The sequence below is a fragment of the Benincasa hispida genome, chromosome 12, assembly GCF_027475165.1.
Source record: "Benincasa hispida cultivar pf3 chromosome 12, pf3_genome.v1.1, whole genome shotgun sequence".
Lineage (NCBI taxonomy): Eukaryota > Viridiplantae > Streptophyta > Magnoliopsida > Cucurbitales > Cucurbitaceae > Benincasa > Benincasa hispida.
Genome location: NC_143489.1, coordinates 66133332 through 66153737, shown reverse-complemented (window position 1 = coordinate 66153737; position 20406 = coordinate 66133332). Strand labels below are relative to the sequence as shown.

The window sequence follows — 20406 nt, the reverse complement described above, 5'->3', positions numbered from 1 at the left end:
TAATATTTACTATAACTTACACTTATCACGTGAGCATACAAATAAAAAAAAATTGGCCCGTGGGCAGTTCCAATGGTAAGATTACTTACCTTAATCGAAATTCCACAGATAAGCTCCGACAGCCAAACGATGACCGCGATTTGAAGAAACGACCCTACCATACGAATACAACCATAAAATTTCAGTCCAATAATAATTGCGACACCTCAGATTCGAAAACACAACACCCTAAAAGCTTACCCAAGGAACTTGATTAACAACCACTCCAAAATCTCCTTCCAACAAATTTTAACTCCCAATGGAGGATAGCTTAGAACCTTAAAGATATAAGGGTTAAGTCAACTTAATTCAGTAATCAAAACGTGCCCACAAACCAACAATAAGGACCATAATTCTTACCAAAACTCTTGTCGACCGATCTCGAACCCGCTGGACAGCCACTCCAACAGTTTCTTAGATTCAAATCTAAAGCCAAAAATAATTCGAATAAGTCAACCTTCATTCCAAACTTAATGGGCCCAAACTTCTACCCAAAACTTCAAAAAGGACTTACCTAAAACTGCCAAATCCACGAAACCCAAAGATGACGGTGGTGGCAGATGGCGAACAGGGGGCGACAGCAGGGCGGCGAACACACAGATCTGGTGGCTAGGCTCGGACCTGGGCGAAAACGGCACGCTGGGGCTGGACAGTGGTGCGACCGACGGCGAGAGACGCGGCTGGAGAGCTGGGCGACTGGCAGCGTGTCTGACCGGCGGGATCTGGCCAGTCGAAACCCACGAACGGCGTGGAAGCAGAAAACGGAGGGGGGGCTCGCGTGAGGGAGAAGGCGTGAGGGGGGTCATTTTTATTTTAAAAAAATGCTAATACTAATACTAATACTAATAATAATAATAATAATAATAATAAAAGGAAAATAGTATAACTCTAATTAAATTTTTTCCTTAACCCACTTTATGTTATTTAATTCCTTTCCTTTTTCAAAAAATAATTAATTCCTGCCATAACTTTTCAAATTGAATAATTTTTAAATAATTTCCATGACAACACTTAAATCCTCGCACTTATATTTTAAATTCAAAATTCCAAACATGCCCTTTCAACTAAGGACAATTACTGAAAAATGAAAAGTTTTATATTATTAATAAATAAATAAATAAAGGTGTGGGATGTTACAATTGTTGTCTACCTGATCGTTTAAGACATGCGTTGCACGATGCGTGCTTCACGATTGCATGACCTTCATGCTTCATCGCATAGTCAAAGGTACACGATCGTTGCTAAATGATCGTTTATGCTTACACAACGTTTCTAGACGATAACAAGGAGTTGTTACACGATCAAGGAGATGCGATCTTTGCCTAAACGGTTCAAGACCCGATTTGCCTATTTGAACCGGTGATTCATTTTGCAAATTTGGCCATATTTCAAATTTTAAACCAAATTGTTAAGTTTTCATCTCCAAACCAAATTAAATTTGGGATAAATTTTGAAATTTTCTTAAATTAAAAGTTTGACTGTGCTCTGTTATAAATTTTAGTTAAATTTGTGTACTAAAGTCATGGTTTAATTAAATCAAGAACATCAGAGTCAAAACCAAATTAATTGCATATTGATGTCGGCTTTATTTTTTTTCGAGATTCATCCACCCATATCTGTGCACAAATATCGAAAATGGTCATTTGTTGGGGAAGAAATTTTTGACCAATCACAAACCGCCACGTCATTTACTAAATTAATGGTGAAATTCCAAAATCATCAAATTTGGGACCAATTAAGGGTTGACATATGTCCCAAATTGAAGTTGAAGGCAAATTCTAATGACGTTACATGTCTTCGTCACAAGCGCTGGATTGGATAAAATTAATTTCGCCCAATTTGACATTATAATTTGGGCTTTGGTCTAATTACACCAAAAAATGGACATAATTTGGGCCTACAATGTTTAATCTTCCCTATCCAAAAAAAAAAAAAAAAAAAAAAAATTTAATCTTCCCTAAGCCAAAATAAGTGAGATACTAAACCAAACTAAGTAATCATCTCACAAAATATTCTCACAATCTCCAAAAAATGATATTTTAAGAATTTACACGAACAACCTGAAATAGGAAAAACAAAATGTTTAAAATGATTATGAGGAATAATCTCTCTCTTAAGCTACAAAGTTACAAATGTGTCCTAGTTCCACCTAAACGTCATTTAAACCACAAAGTAGCAACAAATACATAAAAAGCATTGAAGTGAATTCCTTCCTAAATCCACCTAAATTTCTTTCAAGGATAAACCCGTCATTCGATAGTTCTAAAATGATATAATTAAACTCTTGGATCCCTACAATAAATCTAAGAACAAAGTTCCTTTAAAGTGCACAATTAGACTTCTAGATAATCTAAAAAACAATTACAACATATACATCTTTCCTCCCCCCCTCCCCATGCTACGAACGTGTCCTAGTTCCACCTAAATGCCATTTAAACCACAAGGTGGTAACAAGTACACAAAAACACACATATTTAAAGTGGCTACCATTAGTGCAGGATAGCCACAAAACAAACAAATGAAGTTCCTAAATCCACTAAAACGCTTATATTTGAAGTGGCTACTATAACTACAGGATAACCACACAACAACCAAATTAAGTTTCTAAATCCACTAACTAAGAACTGAAAGTTGTCATAATGTACCTAGTTGTTCGAAGGTCCATCTCCTTACTTTTGTTGCGCACCTAACTGTCTTGTGATTTCAGTCAATTGATCTTGAAAACCCGAAACTATTGACATCAACGTGACATTTTCCTCCTTTAAGCTTATCACCTCCGCCTCAAGCTTTTCATACTTATTCCCAATATCTTTCTCAATTTGTGAGGAAGATGTAGCTAAATTGGGTTTTGGGTTCAATCCAAGACCTTTAGTGTGGCTTGATCGTTTTTCCAAAACTCGTTCACAAATAATTTTCTTCGTTGTTGGTTCAACCCCCATCTTGTGATGACTTTCTAATCTCCTCTTGCATTGCCAATTATATGTATAATAGTTTTTTAGGTTATATATTATATATAAGAGTTAATATAAAATTACGCATGTATGATACAATATAACTTACATATGCTTTTTTGGCGGCTTCGCTTATCCATCCATCATTCTCTGAGAAGTGACTTTTGTAAAACAATTTTAATTGGCCTACTTTTTCACCCTTCTTGATCGTCTGTAATTCAATAAACAAATTTATTCTTTACATTCAATTGAAAATGAATAAAACAATAATAAATTTACATCATTTCATACCAATTCATTTTGCATTTGAACCACAAGGTGGCAACAAGTACACAAAAACACACATATTTAAAGTGGCTACCATAAGTGCAGGACAACCACAAAACAAACAAATGAAGTTCCTAAATCTACTAAAACGCTCATATTTGAAGTGGCTACCATAACTGCAGGATAGCCATACAACAACCAAATTTAAGTTTCTAAACCCACTAACTAAAAACTGAAAGTTGTCATAACTTTTATTGAAAATACATTTTATTCTAGATCTATCTTTGGAAGTCGTCAATAAGTACACATATGAGTTTAATACAATAAAAGCATAAAACTTACCTGTAAACGAGCCTTTATAGTTGCAATGACATCACTAGGTATCCTTCAACTTAGAACAATGCAATGAAATTGTGTCCCGAGTCGCGGTTCCAATGGTAGTGTGCGACGGCATGCGGAGGTAGCGTGCGTTGGCACTCGGTGGTGGAGTGGTGGCCGTTTATGTAAAAAAATGGTGGGAGAAAGGGAAAATAATAAGGAAAGGAGGGGGGCGAATCGGTGTGGGAGGGGGGGGGAGAAGAAAGGGGGGTTTAAAGACTTTTCCTCATACATATTTTTGTCGAAAAAAGTTCCAATTTTTCATCGGCTTAATTTTCTTTTAAAAAATGTAGACGTTACTATATTTTGGCCAACGCATTAAATTTTTGTCAAGATAAATACGTCCAACGAAAATGAATGTATTGTGAAAAAAAATATCGAAATAGGTAAAAAAATTTATAATGTCATTTTCTTTAAATTCAACAAAAATAAAAAATCTATCATGTATCACTCCTCCATTACTCCTTAAAATATCACACCATGTGTCATTGTCATCCTTGCTTCTAAAATATCACAATTCTTTTTCTCCATGGAAGGCTCAAAGTGTAATGGTAAAATTCTCCTGCCCGCTCCTTTCATTAGTTCATTGAATTTGTTAATCTTGTTTTACTAAAAATTCAATAACTTTATAAACAACTACTTTCACCTTTACTTCTTTTTATTATTATTATTATTATTATCATTATTTATATTTTACTAACATTTTTAATTGTCAAAACTAAAAAAAAAAAAACCATACTTTTTGTTTTTATCATTTTTAGTAAAAAATTGTGGTACTCAAAAAAAAAAATGTGAAAAATCATAATATGAATTTTGTAAGGAAATAAATATAAATGTGAAAAACCTAAAATTAAAACGAAATTATGAAATGAGACCTAAATTTTTATAATCTATAATACTCCACATTTTATTGTTTAGAAATTGGAAATGAAATACATGTTAAATTTTTATAATCTATAATACTCCACTTTTTATTGTTTATAAATTGGAAATGAAATACATGTTAAATTTTTATTTAACTCGTTCATTCACTAATCCTTACAATATCTTACAATAACTATCGTTGTGCATCTAACCAAATTGTCAAATCATAATTTAATATGTACTCTTTTTTTTTTTTTTTTTTTGTGAAATATTGAGAGAGAATACATAAAGATTTATATATCTTGAAAATTTTAAAATAACAAAAACTAAACTTGATAAAAGAAAAAAAAAACTACCCAAATTATATTATAGATTAAAAACATATATTTGGCTAAATCTCCAACATTTCCTTGCCGGAAAAGAATTAGAGGAACGAAAGTAAAGGATTGTTTTTTTAAAAAAAGAAAAAGAGCAAATAAATACATAAAATCTTAAAGAATTCAATTAAATATCAACGATGAAGAAGCTCACTACACTTGATCTTAACCCACCGAATCCCATTCCTAAGCGACGCTTTCAATTTGCTTTCAACGGCGTAGGCCTTGTACTTCGCAATCCGCCGTTGCCTTTTAACCTCCGGTTCATCGTGGCCGTTGGGAACCGACGACGAACTTCCGTGTAAATGGCTAGTCGTATTCCACGCCGCCGCAAACCGCTGATTATTCTCACTGCCGTTTATATACATATCTGACCTACACGGTGATTTTAGCCCACCTCCTCTCTCTCTGTTTCCTTTGGCAGCCATTGGAAATTCGAGAGAGAGAGAGAGGGAAAAAGAAAAAGGAAAAAGAAAAAAGAAAAAAAGATACTTATTTATTTAATTTGGATCTGAGAGAAATGGAATGAAAATTGAGGTATGGAATTTGGGAATTTTGTTGTTGAGGAATAGAGAAAGGGATTTATTTGCAAGCTCAGGCAGGGGAAAGCCTTTAATTTCGGCTGATATTTTGGGGAGTCTTTACTTAACAGATATATGGACAACAAAACCTTAACTGTGGTTTCTTTAATTAGGAGTAATTTTGTTTTATTTTTGCCATTAATTATAGGCTAATTAAGTACCCAAAAATATCCAATTATGATATAATTTTGTAAAATTTGATTGGTTCAAATGGTGATACTCATGTTACCACGTGTCAAATAATTATATCCAATTTAATTTAACTATATCCTATCGTTCTATTTTTAGTAGTTGATTATGTAATTACCCTAAAATATATATTTGTAGACTTTGATTGGTCAAAATGTGATATACTTAATGTGTGTCAAAGTAAAAATGATTAAGTTAAATAAGTCTTCGAACTTTCATGTTTTTTTTTTTTTTTTTTTTTGCCAAATAGGTCTTGAAATTTTAAAAACAGTTATTAAGTCTTGAAATTTTAGTTTGTGTTTCATATATCTCTATAAACTTTAAAAAGTATTAAGTCCTTAAGTTTTTAATTTTATCCTTAACCTAATAAATATTTTTTTTAATTGACAAATATATCTATTAATCCAAAATTGAAAATTACGCTCAATTGTGTGTTTAATATCTAGAATTAAAAAGAAAAAAGCTATACAAAATCACAATTCTATGTTTAAATTGAACAATGTTGCCTTTCTAATTAATTTAACCTTGGCGTTCATGTTCCCATTAATTACTTAATCTAGCTAAACATGCTTAGTTACTTTTTATTTTTATTATATAATTTTTTACAACCTAAAATTTAATTATTAGTTCTCTCCATTTGGGCATAGCTTTTATTGATCTGAAAAGTTCGCATGCATTCATTGTCTTTGCGTGTGCTTTATGGGCTTATCGGTCGGTCTATTTCATTATCGTTGTTTGTGCTTTGTGGGCTTATCTGTTGGTCTATTTCTCTGATCTAGTTTTGTTCCTCGAATTGACTTGTATAAGAGTTACTTGCACTAATATGGTGTCGAACTTATTACATTTAGTCACGTGGGGCAAGGACACCCCCTCAATTGATAAAAATAATATATATCATCCGGCAGATTCATTGAAGATACCAAAATAAAAAAGAAAAAATCTGCCTTTGGCTGAGTGGTAATTGATGCCACAAAAACTATGCGGTGTTCCCCGTGTCCTGGATTCGAATTCCATTTTGAGTTCATTTTCATATAATTTCATAATTTTAGTTAATAAGATTTCATTTTCATTTAATTTCAGATATATTTTTATTTTTAAAAACTTAGATCTCGTTTTATAATCATTTTATTTTTTATTTCTATTTTTGAAAATTAAGTTTATGAATACTACTTCTGTCTTTAAATTTTTTCTTTTGTTATCTACTTTTCATCAATAGTTTAAAAAACTAAGCCAAAATTTAAGAGCTAAAAAAAGTAGTTTTCAAAAAGTAGATTTTTTTTTTTGAATTTGGCTAAGAATTCAATCATTGTGCTTAAGAAAGATGCAAATCATGGTAAGAAATGTGGATGAAATTGATTTAATTTTAAAAAACAAAAACAAAAATGCAAATGATTACCAAATGAGGCCTTAATAATTTCATTTAATTTCATATTTTTAGTTAATAATATTTTATTTTCATTTAATTTCAGATATACTCTCATTTTTAAAACCTTAATTATTTTATTAGACAAAATTAATTATGCATTTATTTGAGTCCTAAAATTTTATTTTAGTTAATAATGGATAGTATATTGGATTTTTTTCCCTAAAAGAATGTCCGACTATTACATACATCTAAATTTTATATATGATATAACAATTAATTGTTGACATTTTTAAATAAATATGTAAAAGACTTCTATTAGATATAAACTTGAGAATCTATGAATTTATTATACACAAAATAAAAATTTTAGCGACCATGTATAGACCTTCAACTTAGAGTTTCATGGGCTAAACTTCTAATTTGTATGAAATTATGCCCCCTAGTTTGAAGTTCTGGATACGCCGCTGACTCTGATGCCTAAGTTAGTATAAGAAAGTGTATAATTCAGTTAAACACAAAGAATAGGGTCAAAACTCTCCTTTGGAGATTACTTACTTCTTTTTCTTGGGGGTTGTTGAATGGGCTATTTATAACATTCTTCCCCTAACACTCACCTATATATGCTTATGTTTAATGTTCGCGATTTTAGGATAGTCATGTTGCAGGGTGCCAGGGTTGAACTCGATTGAGTTATTTCTCAAATCAGATATTTTCTCTAGCTCAACTGGTCGATCAAAACTCGAGACTTTGACTCTTCCCTTCAAGGATATACATTTTCCCATGTTACCTCTCAATTTCTCTTGGACTTGAATCTGCCCATGGGCTTCGACCCTTGTTTAAGGCAATTTCAATAACTTTGATCATTAACACTTCTCAAAACAATATATACATATATAACACAAAAATTAAAAAAAAAATAACTAATTTAAGCGACGTTTGATGTAAGAAGTTGGTTATTATAGTCCTAGGTTATTATAGTTGGATTATAATAGTTTTTGTTTGAGGTGAAATTATTTTAGTTTAGGTTATATAGCAGTTATTTGAGGTGTAAACTATTTTAGTTTGAGAAAGAAATAGTAAATACTATAGCAAAGAATAAAATAAATGATAAATGTAAAATAGTAACAAATTGGGTTTAAAATAATATTAACCGTAGCTAATCGAGGAATACAAAATAATATTTACTATATCAAAAGGTGGTTATTATAAATTTAAGATAATTCTTGTACAAACATAATCTTATGTCATTAAGTTAGCGAATAAGGAGTATACTATACCTATAATAATAATAATAATAATAATAAATCACAATGTTTGGTGAAATTCCATAATAATTAATAATATATATCTCGCTTCCATCATTTTACCCCGAAACGTGCAAAATTATCGGCAGGGCCCTTCATCTTCATCTTTGGACTGCCGATGAATAGTATTCTTTGAAAATGCTGTTGTGTAAACAGTGATTTTCCAAGGGCACCATGTGACCAGTACCAGTACCTACGTTTACATTATGACAACAAATATATATAAAAATATATATATATATATATATATATATATTCTGAATTTTCTCATTTGTTAAAAAAATATATATATTATTTTAAAAATTGACAAGGTTTCTTTTGATCTTTTATCAACATGGCATGATTAAAAATCATCTAAAATGTTTGACGAAAATTGAGACTTAAAATGATTATCTCAAATGAAAATTGGAATCCAATTTCCAAACACCTTCACATCGTTCTAGATAGGTCAATGTCACAGTCATTTTAAGTCCTAATTAAAGGGTTTTTATTTCAAAGGTAGAAACATAATATTGCAAGTTTTTGAGGAATAAAAATATAAAGGCAAATTTTTAGGAGCAACTTTCTTTATGTAATTTAACTTAAAAAAATAATAGGGTAGTTATTTTAAATGACAAAACTGCTGGATATATTTTTAATTATAACAAGATGTCACTATATTAGTGTCTATTAGATAATTATAACTACTATATTTATAAATATGTTGACTCGTTTTCTTATGAAAACAACCCAAAATGATAATATTAGTAAATTAATTATTACACATTAAAGAACATAATATTTTTTAATAAGAAATTATGTAACTTATGTTAGTGTTAAGAAGCTAATGTTATCCATGAAAACATATTAAGAAACAGTTAATTTTGTGAAAATAAATACAACTCAACTAACATAAATTATCTTATAGTACTATCGATAAGGATTCGATTTTTCACTCTACGTAGTTTAAAAAAAAATTTATATAATTTTGCAAGTGTTCGATTCTCCATCTATTTTCGTGCAATCTCTCATCCAAGTGTTCAAATCTAAGTTATTATACACTTCTACACCAATTATAATTTCATAAACAAAACATAGACTACTACTACATAATTATTTGTTTTCCATCTCTAGAGGAAATTGTGACGCACAACTAAGATTTAAAGGAGAGAGATCTAAATAAAGCTAGGATAGAATTATGATAAAATGTTCATACATGTTAAATTGGTTAAATTAAAATTTTCAATGGTATTTTAGTCATTTTGGTTTGATAAAACTTCATAAATAATCTATTAAGGTATTAGATTATGTACGATGATTTTATCAAATTATATAGACTAAATTCTAATTATAAATTATACATACTTTTTCAAATCATAAGAATCAATTTTACAATTTAATCAATTAAATAATTTATATATCAATACTCATCATTACAAAAATTCAAGTCTTTTCGTTTCTCATTTTTTTTTTTTTTTTTTGAAAAAACTCGAGTTGAACAAAGGGTCTAAAACCCAAATAAAAAAGGAAAAAAAAAAAAAGAGTAACTAAATACAAATCATTATGGAGTTTCAAATCCCCTCTCAATTGATGCAGCAAAGGGAATTTTAAATGACAAAATTTTGGGTGCTCTCCTATCTTACTAAATCTTAAATATAATTTAATAAAATGTTGCCACGTGACTTTTATATATTTTTTTTTAAAAAAAATTCTAATTTTTTTGTGTGGTAAAAATGTGAAAAACACAAAATTTTGGCTACTGCATTTAATCCTTGCTCGTTTAAATTAAATCAAAGGTAAAAAAAAAAAAAAAAGGAAAAATACAAATATTATGTCTGGTAATTTCCATTTATAATTCCTCAAACCAAACACTTACCAACCACTTTTCCATTTGACAGTTGACACAATTCTCCAATCGAAGAAAATTGTTCAAATAAAAGTAAAAAATAATAAAAAAAATCTTAATTACTTAACAGAAGATCCTGGTCGAGGAAGGTGCGAGACTGAGGTGGAGATCAACGCCATTACTTTCCTTGTTCACTTCACCGCCGCCAACCAACGGCGGTGCTTGCACCGGCCTTCCATATTTCGGCGGCGGAGCTCTTTCAGCGGACCAGATTACGGTAGCAGAGGGCGGCGGCAACAAAGACGGAGTGGAAGTAAAAAAATTACGAGAGTGTTTAGTGGGTTGGAAAGGAAGTAGTTGTTTGGCGAGCTGACGCTCGCGCTTGTGGGCGTTTTGGTGGCCGCCGAGGGCTTGAGAATTGGCGAACTCACGACCGCAGAATTGGCACTCGAATCTCTTGTCGTGGTTCGCACATGTCGCACCCGAGTTGGCTCCATCAGTACTAGCAGTTACCGAAAAACCAAACAGTTTCATCATTCACTTTTATGCACTAATGCAAAGTTTTGGCAAATGGCTACATTACACTTTCATCATCTCATATTTATAAATATATAGTTTCTCATTTGGTGGACCATGTATTTATAGACACACAAATTCTAAGACTTGTTTGACTCCTCATGTCTTCCTTTTATCAATAACTTTATTATAGTTAATTAAATAATTAAAATGAAGTTTATATATACTTCGAATATAAATTTAATTTTAAATAACAAACATTTGTTGAACTCCAAAACGAAAAAGACGAGAAAAAGATGTTAAGTAGTTAAGGTAAAATTATTCAACGAGGTCGCTACATTGTGATAGCCTCATAATAGCCGTTGGATGTGGATTCAAAATTTACATACTCGTAATAACTACTAAATATAAATTCGAGGCATTTCTCTCTTTCATACATCAATAGTGAAAAATTGTCAAACACATTGTAGTTGCCTCATCGAATAATTTTTTTGTAGTTAAGGCTTTGATCTATATGTGTCATTTTATTTTCATCGGAGTAATTATTAGTAAGTAGATTTTATTATATATATATAACGATTTGGTTGTCTCTTGTGTTTTTTAAAATTTATGATTTTGTTCTCAAATTCACGCATGTGATGATTCTGTCAATGTATCTATAAATGTAAAATTATTTAAGGTTTTGTATAAAGCATCTTGTCGAGTAAAATATCAATTTTTATCATGTAGTATTAATTTGATGTTTTGTCTATCCTTTAAGAACACATCTTACACATTAGATAGTAAGAACCTAAATCATTACAAGTTTTGAACTATATAATGAAGGACATATTATAGCTGGACTAAATTATTACAAATTTATAAATATGGAACTAAATCATATTATATACTCTGGTTTGAGCAATCGATATTTTAATTAAATTACATATAGGCTAAAAATATTTTTTGAAAATTAATAAAAGAGCATTTTATAAATCATTTAATATAAATAAAATATCAATATAAAATGAATACTAACATCCTAATTGATAAGGGATTACATTAGCTAGTTAGTACAATCTGACATGTTAATTGCTAGCTGATATTAATATGGAAGACTTAAAATTATGTAAAATTGTATAAATTATTTAATAATTTCTTTTTCTATTTTTTAAAAATAACAATTAGGCATATACTGTTGTTATATATACATAATTCATAAAAACATTCTTGTGATTTCTTTCCTGTCATTTTCTAAGTTGGCCCTTAAATCAAAGGGATATGACCTTAAAACTTAAAAAGAGAAAAGTTCAAAGAATCGATCGAATCCGTTAGGTAAGACATCTCGATCTCTTGTATTTTCTTCGGCCATATTAGGGCCGATACTTACGTGCAAACTTATAATAATAACAATAATAATAATAATAATAATAATAATAATAATAATAATAATAATAATAATAATAATAATAATAGTAGTAAGAGTGGAAGATTAAAAGTTCAATTCTCCTATCATATATTGTTAAAAAAAAAAAAAAAAAAAAAAATTAAATATCCCTCTATAGTTTTAAATGTTCCTGTACTTTCAATAAGTCTTAAGTCTCCATTACTTATTTATTGTTCATTTTTTCAATAACTTTATGTTATCTAATAGTATTTTCACTATAAATTTTGAAAACATATACATATTATATTATATTGCAAAAAAATTATTATAATTATTGTTTAGTCAAATTTGATTAAAATTAATTTTGAGTGATTAAATTTAAGATTTGTTAAAGTATAATGATAAAAATTAGACATTTAAAAATATATAAATTAAAATTGAACCAACGGTACTTCCCTTATTAAACTAGACTCAAATTGTGTTCCAACTTTTAATAATTCAAAATTAACTTTGATTTTATAAAAAATTTATAAATGAAAAATCAAACATCAACTATTAAATACAAATTTAACAATTTTGAGGTTTATGCAATTTGATTCTTGAACTTTTAAAATTCTAAAATTAGTCCTTAATCTACGAATATAAATGTTTAGGTTTCAGTGAAAGAAATAAATTCAAATTATTATCAAATAAATCACTTAATTTTTAAAATTTTGAATTTGTCAAACAAAATTGAAATTTTATAAAGATATTAGACACTTTGATAAATTAATCTAATCAATATTAATCTAAATAGATACAAATATCAAAGTCATAAATCAGGGATGTGTTTGGAAGTGATAGTTGGAGTAATGATTTTAGAAAAAAGATTTAGGTACAATTAATTTTGTAAAATTGATTTTTAAATAATCAAATTTATGTTTGGTTCCAAACTTTTAAAAGTAATTTGTTGTTAAGTTTTTAATATTTTTAGTGAATTTTAAGTTATATATGAGAAAGTTAAAAGTTGAGGTTTTATTAATAAATTAGAGAAAAATGTACTTTTCGTGATTATTTAAGAAATGTAAAATAAAATTCATTAATTATATATTGATTATCTAGAACTAAAAATTTAGTATAAATACCTAATGTTTCTTTCTCTCAAATCACAACAAAACGCACCAACCAATACTCAATATATCTCTCTCTTACTTTCTCTCATTAACTCTTTTAAGAATAATTGGCAAAAAAAGAAGAGTGTTTTAATTGTGGAGCTTCGAGCTCAACCTTTTAATGCATAGTGGTTTAACTACACAACATATGAGTTGGGTTGTTGTATCGTGGAGAGGATAGCCTAGAGAATATTTGCTGCATCGATGGTTGATATAAAGAAATTCAATACACACCGCAGAAAGCTTGAATCTCCTTAAAGAGAGCGAAATATTTGTGCTAATTGTTTATGTGTTTATTTCTCAATATTTACTCTATTTTCCTTTCTTATTTGTAATTTTTCCATCATGATTTTTAAATATTTAAAAATGATTTTGAATTATTATGTTTCGTTTTAAAAGTGAATTTAGAGTTATCCAACTACTCGAACCTTTGATTTTTTTGGTTGATATAAGAGTACATATTTTATGTGAGTTAAACTAGATTCACGTTAATAATTATCAATCGCCCCTTCATTAGAAGTTTGTATTTTCTTTTTTCTTTCTTTCTTTTTTTTTTTTAAAGTAGGAGTTTGTATTTTTGCCTAAAAACTCGAGGATTATGATTCATGGCAAACGAGCCCTAATTTGCAAACGAGGCAAAGCTTACTGAAAGTAGGAACAAAGCCAAATTTCCATTTACTATTACGATATGTCCTTTCAAGCCAACAAACATCACTTTATAAAATAAATAAAAAAAAAATCACATTTTAATTTTATGTGTTGTCGAATGGTTTCGTGTTCCATTTTGAGGGGTCTCCCAAACCCAAAAACTTTTACTTGTAAATTCTTCTCATCATTTTCCTTTATAGCTTGTACGTCTTCATTGGATTTTTCAAACATATCCATTCGTCCATTACCTAGAGTTTCTTTTTTTAAAAAAAAAAAAAAAAAAAAAAAAAATCCAATACCTAGAGCTTAGCCTTTCTTTTTCTTTTTCTAAACTAATTATCCCAAAAATAAATGTTCAAAATTTTAAATATATCATAACCCTATCATTTCAAGTATTATTTACACTAATTCTTATCTATTTCTTTGTTTTATTATCTATGTTTAAAAGACATTGTTTTCAAAATTTAAGCCAACTTCTGAAATCCATAAAATGTAGTACTTGCTTTATAACCATTTGATTTTTCAAAATTAAACTAATAAACACGATTTTCAATCACATGTTTCCTATGTTTTTTTATGTACCTTCTACTAATGTTATAAAACAAAGCAAGTTTAGAAAATTGAAAAAAATAGGGTTTTCAAAAACTTACTTTTGTTTTTAGAATTTAACTAAGAATTCAAGTATTTTTTTAACAAAAGTGAAAATCATAATTAAAATTTAAAATAAACAAGCATAAATTTTAAAAATGTATATGAAAAACAAAATTATATTATTGTGATCAAAGGTGGTCATAGTTTTTTAGATGTTTTTAAAAAATATTTGACAGTGAATTCAAAAGTTAACATGGAAAAAATGAAAATCATGGTAAATTTATTGTGAGAAAACAAACACAATGTTCAAAAGATTAGAAATACTCTAAATGATAATCAAACAGTTGCCTTAGATTTGGTTGATTTGTTAGATTTCTAATATGATATTAGAGTAATAAAACTTTTTCAAAGAAAGAATTATATATATATTTGAGAAAACATATGTATATTTTTGTAAAATCATTTCAGCAAAAAATATGTATAATTTTAATTAATAGCATCTTGAGTCTCATACCACATGATGTATCTCTAAACTAATGAGAAAAGATTCCTCAAAAGAAAAAAAAAAAAAAAGAAAAAAAAAACCCTAATAAGAAAAGACAATTAAGCATAGATTTTTTTCTTCCAAAAGTAGTTTTTGATTAAAAAAAATTGCCTTCAAACGTATATCTTGACCTCACTTTAAGCCCATTATAGAAAAAGAGAAATTTGATTTTACGAATTTTAGGAACAAACCTCATTAGTATAATAGTTTTTTCTTAATACAACATTCGATCAAACTTCATCTAATCACAATATTTGTTCATTTAAGCTAAAAAGATCGAACAAATAGAAATCAATATTAATTTAGAAAGAATAACACTTTCTCTTGAATCAACACGTTCTGTTATCATCTTAAATCACAAATTTACCTAAAAACTTAAGCTAATAGGTGAACGTAAATTAATTATATATCAACTAAGAATATAATCATGTTCTCAAACTTTTCTTTAATTAATATCTTTCAAAATTTATAAAATTTTACGACTATAAACCCTTAAATATGGCAAAATGCACAAACTACAATCAAAGCTGATGGGTATTGGATTTCAACCCCCATATATTTTGGAAACTAATACAACAAGAGCTGATTAAAAATTTTCGTGTTCAAATCTATGTTGAATTGCCATCTCAATTTAAGAACCCCCCCCCCCCCCCCCCCCCCCCCCCCCCCCCCAAAAAAAAAAAAAAAAAGTGTAGAGAATTTTGGGTTTCATTGTAATAATCTTATAGCTTGAGGGTTTTGATTGAATTAACAATACTTCATTTAGAAATGGTTTATACATCTTGTTATATTTAAGGATCACTTGTTATTACAACAACATCCAAATTTAGATACGGATGATTGATCAAATTGAAAGTGTTGAGTATGAGATTGTAACCAACAATGTTTTAGATGTTGTTGTCGATAAAAATATCGAACTCTCAATTTTATTAAAATGTTGTGATTGATAGACATATTATTTTTTAAAAAAAAATATAAAAATATAGTGCATGTCCATATTAGTGATATTTTTTGTTATATTTCAACCATTTTTATGTCTATGTTAGTGAGTTTAATGCCTAAACTAAAAGTAACAATAATTTTAGATGCAATAATTTGGTTATTTATGCTTGATAAAATGTGGAAGGGTAAGTTTAAACCAATAATGTAGCAGAAAATTGAGGGAAAGTGGAAGGGTTATATCAAAACGACAATCGACTCAATGGAAAACGATTGTCGGCTCGTAGAGGTGAATGCAAAGGGGTAGCGTTATGTTGGATTTATGCCCCCTTTCTTTCTTTCTTTCTTTCCATACATTCATTCATTCTAGTACTTCATTCCCACTTCTTTTCAATTCATTTTCTAGCTTCTTCTTTTGTTTTTGTGGGAATTGGTACAACTTCAACCAAAAATCACTTTTTCTATGTGTTACACAAACCACATGCACATTTCTCTCTCTTTCTCTCTCATTTGTTTTTCGTTGTCGGTCGACTTTCGTCTCTTCTTTTCATTGGGTTGTTGATTACTTATATACTTTCACATTCAAAACAAATAAGAACACTTGTTGAAGATCACACTATTAAGTTGGGGATATTTCACGATCATTAAAAAGATACATGAGTTATTTCTCTCATTGTCAATTGATTTTGAAAACCAAATAGGTATATTTGATCCATAAATTGGGATCTGAATCAAGAATGGTAAATCTAAAGAGATCTTATCTTGGAAGACCATGTTGGAGATCTCATGTTTGAAAGATGGGAGAGACTATTTGATAGTATGAGTTCCTTTAATTTTTTTCAATGTGAGATTTTCAACCAGCCTTTTCAAGATAGTGTCCTCACCATTCTTGATTGGCAATACCCATTTGGGCTTTATACGCTCTGATACTATAATATTTGATAGTATGAGGTTCTATTTCAAAATCAATTAAAATTGAGAAGAGTAGCTCATCTATCTTATAAGCTTTTTGGTTTTTTCAATATGAGATTCTCATCAAAGATCTGATCACAAATTAAATTTTAAAAGATGCATGACCTACTCATCTTATTGTTGTTTAGATTTTGATGGCTCGCCATTAAAAACGATATTCTCCTTTCTCTCATTCTTTCTCTAGGGTCATCCCTCTTTGTTTTTTATTTCAACCAAAAAATCTTATACCATTAGAGATAGTTATCCTCAACTATATACTCATGATCGTTCTCTTTTCTAACCAATGTGGGATTTTGGTCCCGTTCCAATAATTTATAAATTGATAATATGAATATAAGTTTGGTTTTATTAAATCCAAAGTTAAAATATGGAGCATTGGTTCATAGATGGTTGACAATGAGGCTAAAGGTTCGAAACTCCCACTTTTGAATTGTTGTACTAAAAGAAGTTGAACGAAGAAAAAGAGGATGAGGACAATGATTACCACATGCTATGTCTTTAAAGCAATAAACACAAACAGGCTCCAAAAAAAGGGGTGAGAAATTGAGTATATGAAGGAACTAGGGAGGGCCAAATTTGAAAATTTTGAAGTTGGCTAGAACATGGCTTCTCTTTAGGAGCAATATTTGTGGAAAATGCTTCATTTTTAGTGTATAGTAACCCCATAAATTAGGGTATTTGGTGGCAATTCAGCTAGGCACTTTGTTTTTGAGCTATCTGTTCATGAAGCCCTTATACAAGACAAAACATATCACACAAAATTCAAATAAATCCATATAACAAGACCATAAGATTTAGGATCATTTGTTTGGGGAAAAAAGTTGTAAGGCCTTTCATCTTGAGATAAGGTTGAGAGAGATAGAGAGCTTTGAGTGGAATTGTGAGAAGGAGAAAGTATGAGTTGGGGAAAGTGAAACTGATATGTGTTTTTTATTGAAGAAGCAAAAAGCTATACACGTCAAAGTTTGCTAATAGTGTTTATCACTACCACCTCTTTCTATGTTCTAATCTAAGCAATATAGACAATGTAGTCTTTGTTGGAAATATATATTAAATTATCCGTTAAATTATAAATTTAGTCTATGTTAGATAAATATTTGAACTTTCAATTCTATATTTAAATCAGATTTATAAGGGAGGTCTAAGTTTCTGATCTTTCGAACTTCCAATTTTGTATCCGATAATTGACCTATTCGATATGCTTTCAAAGTTATCTATTAGATACAAAATTGGAAGCTCAAACATTTATCATGGTACTTTTTAAAATTAAAAGATCTATCTGATCTTAATGTGAGAACCATCAGATAACGTGTAGTTTAACTTAAAATACTAAAACTATACAGAATATATATATATATATATATAGAAAGAGATAAAAAAGATAAAAAAAGATGTTACACCTTTTAGCTTAGAATTTCAATCTATCAAAAGCTTTAAATAAAGTTTTAAGTCCATCAATAATATACCATGACATCATAATAAATAAATAATAAAAAAATTGAGGTTAAGTCAACATAATTTAGTCTTATTGGTTAAGACATCAACTTCTCCCCGTAAGTTTAAATCCTTCTTTTCACATTTATTAAACTAAAAAGGAATCAAATTTGAAAATCTCACAATATTGTCATTTTCAACTAAAAAAATGAAGAGTAGTGGATTCAAATTTTGCACGAAAAAGAAACAAAGGTAAAGATCGAATATACTATCTAATATGGAGCGTTACGTAATAAATTGTAAGGACAAGATATATTAACCTCTTCCATTAAAATCATATTAGAATCCCAAATATAGGATTTTGTCCATAATTAAGGATTCATAACATAATTAAGTTTGCCATTGAAAGAAGATTAATTTGAGTTTATATGGAATATATCTAACTTTTGGATTTGGTGTGATAATATTTGCAACATGGAAAGGGATTGCCAATACAAACACACCAAGAGAAAAGAGATGGTCCACTAATTTTATTACCATCAAAAGTGACATTGTTTTTGGTGTTCACTATTTTGCCCAAAGCCAAAGCCCCCCCCGGCCCCTTCCCCTTCCTCCTACAATTGTTTTTCTCTTTAAGGGCAAAGTCAAACATTCTCATTTCACTCACTTTAGAATTTAAAAAGATAGTTTGTAAAAGCAACTCTCTCTTTAAATTTTAAAAAAATAAAAAATAACAAGAAAAATGTAAAAGATTTTATAAAACTTTTACAGATAGAAAAATTATCAAATTATTTACAGAAATAGTAAAAAGAAAAATACTGATAAATATTGATAGACTTTTACCCGTGTCTATCACACAATATCTATGATAAAGTTCCTCTATAAAAAAAAATTAAATTTTACTATTTTGTGTAAATATTTTTTTTTCTATTTTTGAAAATTTCTCAAACATTTTTTAGGTCGAAAAAATAAAGAATTTAGCAAATAACAATTCAATTATTTTATTAAAAAATATTTGTCATTTGAAAATTGTTTAGTTAGACAATTGATAGGCTATACAAAGAACACAAGATAAGTCAGTACATAAATATTTTTCAATTAATTTTGGGTCTGATCAGGATAGGATGAGATGGGGCAAGAAAAATTATTTTTGTTTTCTTACCTCTGGTTTTGTTGCAAAAAAAAAGATTATAGATTCCATAAACACTTGACATTAGAATTTTTATTTTTATCATTAAATTAATTAATATGGTTTATTATGGTTTAAATACTATTTTTTTTTATTGATGTAATTTATACTTTGGTTCATTTTGGTTCTATACTTTCAATATATTTATTTTTTTTCTATTTTTTAATTTTGATTCATTTTAGTCTCTATACTTTATAAATGTTTATTTTTTGTTCTTGTACTTTTGAAAATTGATCAATGACTAAAATGAACCAAAGTTGAAAGTACAATTACAAAAGTGAACATTTTGAAAATACAATAACAAAAAAGATAATTGCAATTGTTAGCATTTTTAGGAATAATAACAAGTGTATAACATCATTTTTAAAAAATTGCAAATATAGACAAGTCTATCAGCGATAGACTTCTATCGTTGATAGACTCTTTCTAGTGATATGGTCTATCAATGATAGACTCTTACCAATAATATGATCTATCACTGATAGACTATTTAAATTTGGTCATATTTGCAATTTTTTTTACCTTATGTTATATTTGCTAATACTTTAGGTCTAATGTCTATATTTTCAATTGTCCCTAACCAAAATTAGCAAGTCTAAAAGTACGAAACTAAAATAAATCTTTTGAAAAACTATAAGAACCAATATGAACAAAAAAAAAAATACATAGATAAAAGTAGTATTGAAACCGTTTATACTTTATTAATAGGAGGTTATCACCAATTTTGAAGTAGAATTTAAAGTGGGACAAAACAAGAAGTATAAAATATAATACAATATCAAAATGATATATAACACATACTATATAGTAAAAAAGAAATGCAACTATTAGCTTCAAAGTCTATTTTAGCAATCAATTTGGTAAATTTTTTAAATTTTAGTATAAAAAACTCTTAAAAAAGAATAATGATATGTT

At 28.6% G+C, this 20406-nt stretch overlaps 1 protein-coding gene and 1 long non-coding RNA gene across 3 annotated transcripts; both read right to left on the bottom strand.

Annotated features, from left to right (window-relative positions):
* Window positions 1–1715: 1715 nt before the first annotated feature.
* Window positions 1716–5549, bottom strand: LOC120068361 (uncharacterized). Of its 2 annotated transcripts, XR_005479176.2 has the most exons (4): window positions 3600–5549; window positions 3100–3201; window positions 2685–3002; window positions 1716–2099 (listed from the first exon to the last, which is right to left on the bottom strand). It is a non-coding gene; the product is annotated as an uncharacterized LOC120068361 (long non-coding RNA). The 2 variants fall into 2 exon arrangements; XR_005479175.2 differs by lacking the exon at window positions 1716–2099 and having other exon boundaries at window positions 2511–3002.
* Window positions 5550–10045: 4496 nt separating this feature from the next.
* LOC150032143 (zinc finger protein 6-like) lies at window positions 10046–10730 on the bottom strand. Its single transcript, XM_090308701.1, has one exon. The coding sequence runs from the start codon at window positions 10676–10678 to the stop codon at window positions 10265–10267; it is 414 nt and encodes a 137-aa protein (XP_090164827.1). The 5' UTR covers window positions 10679–10730; the 3' UTR covers window positions 10046–10264.
* Window positions 10731–20406: the final 9676 nt, after the last annotated feature.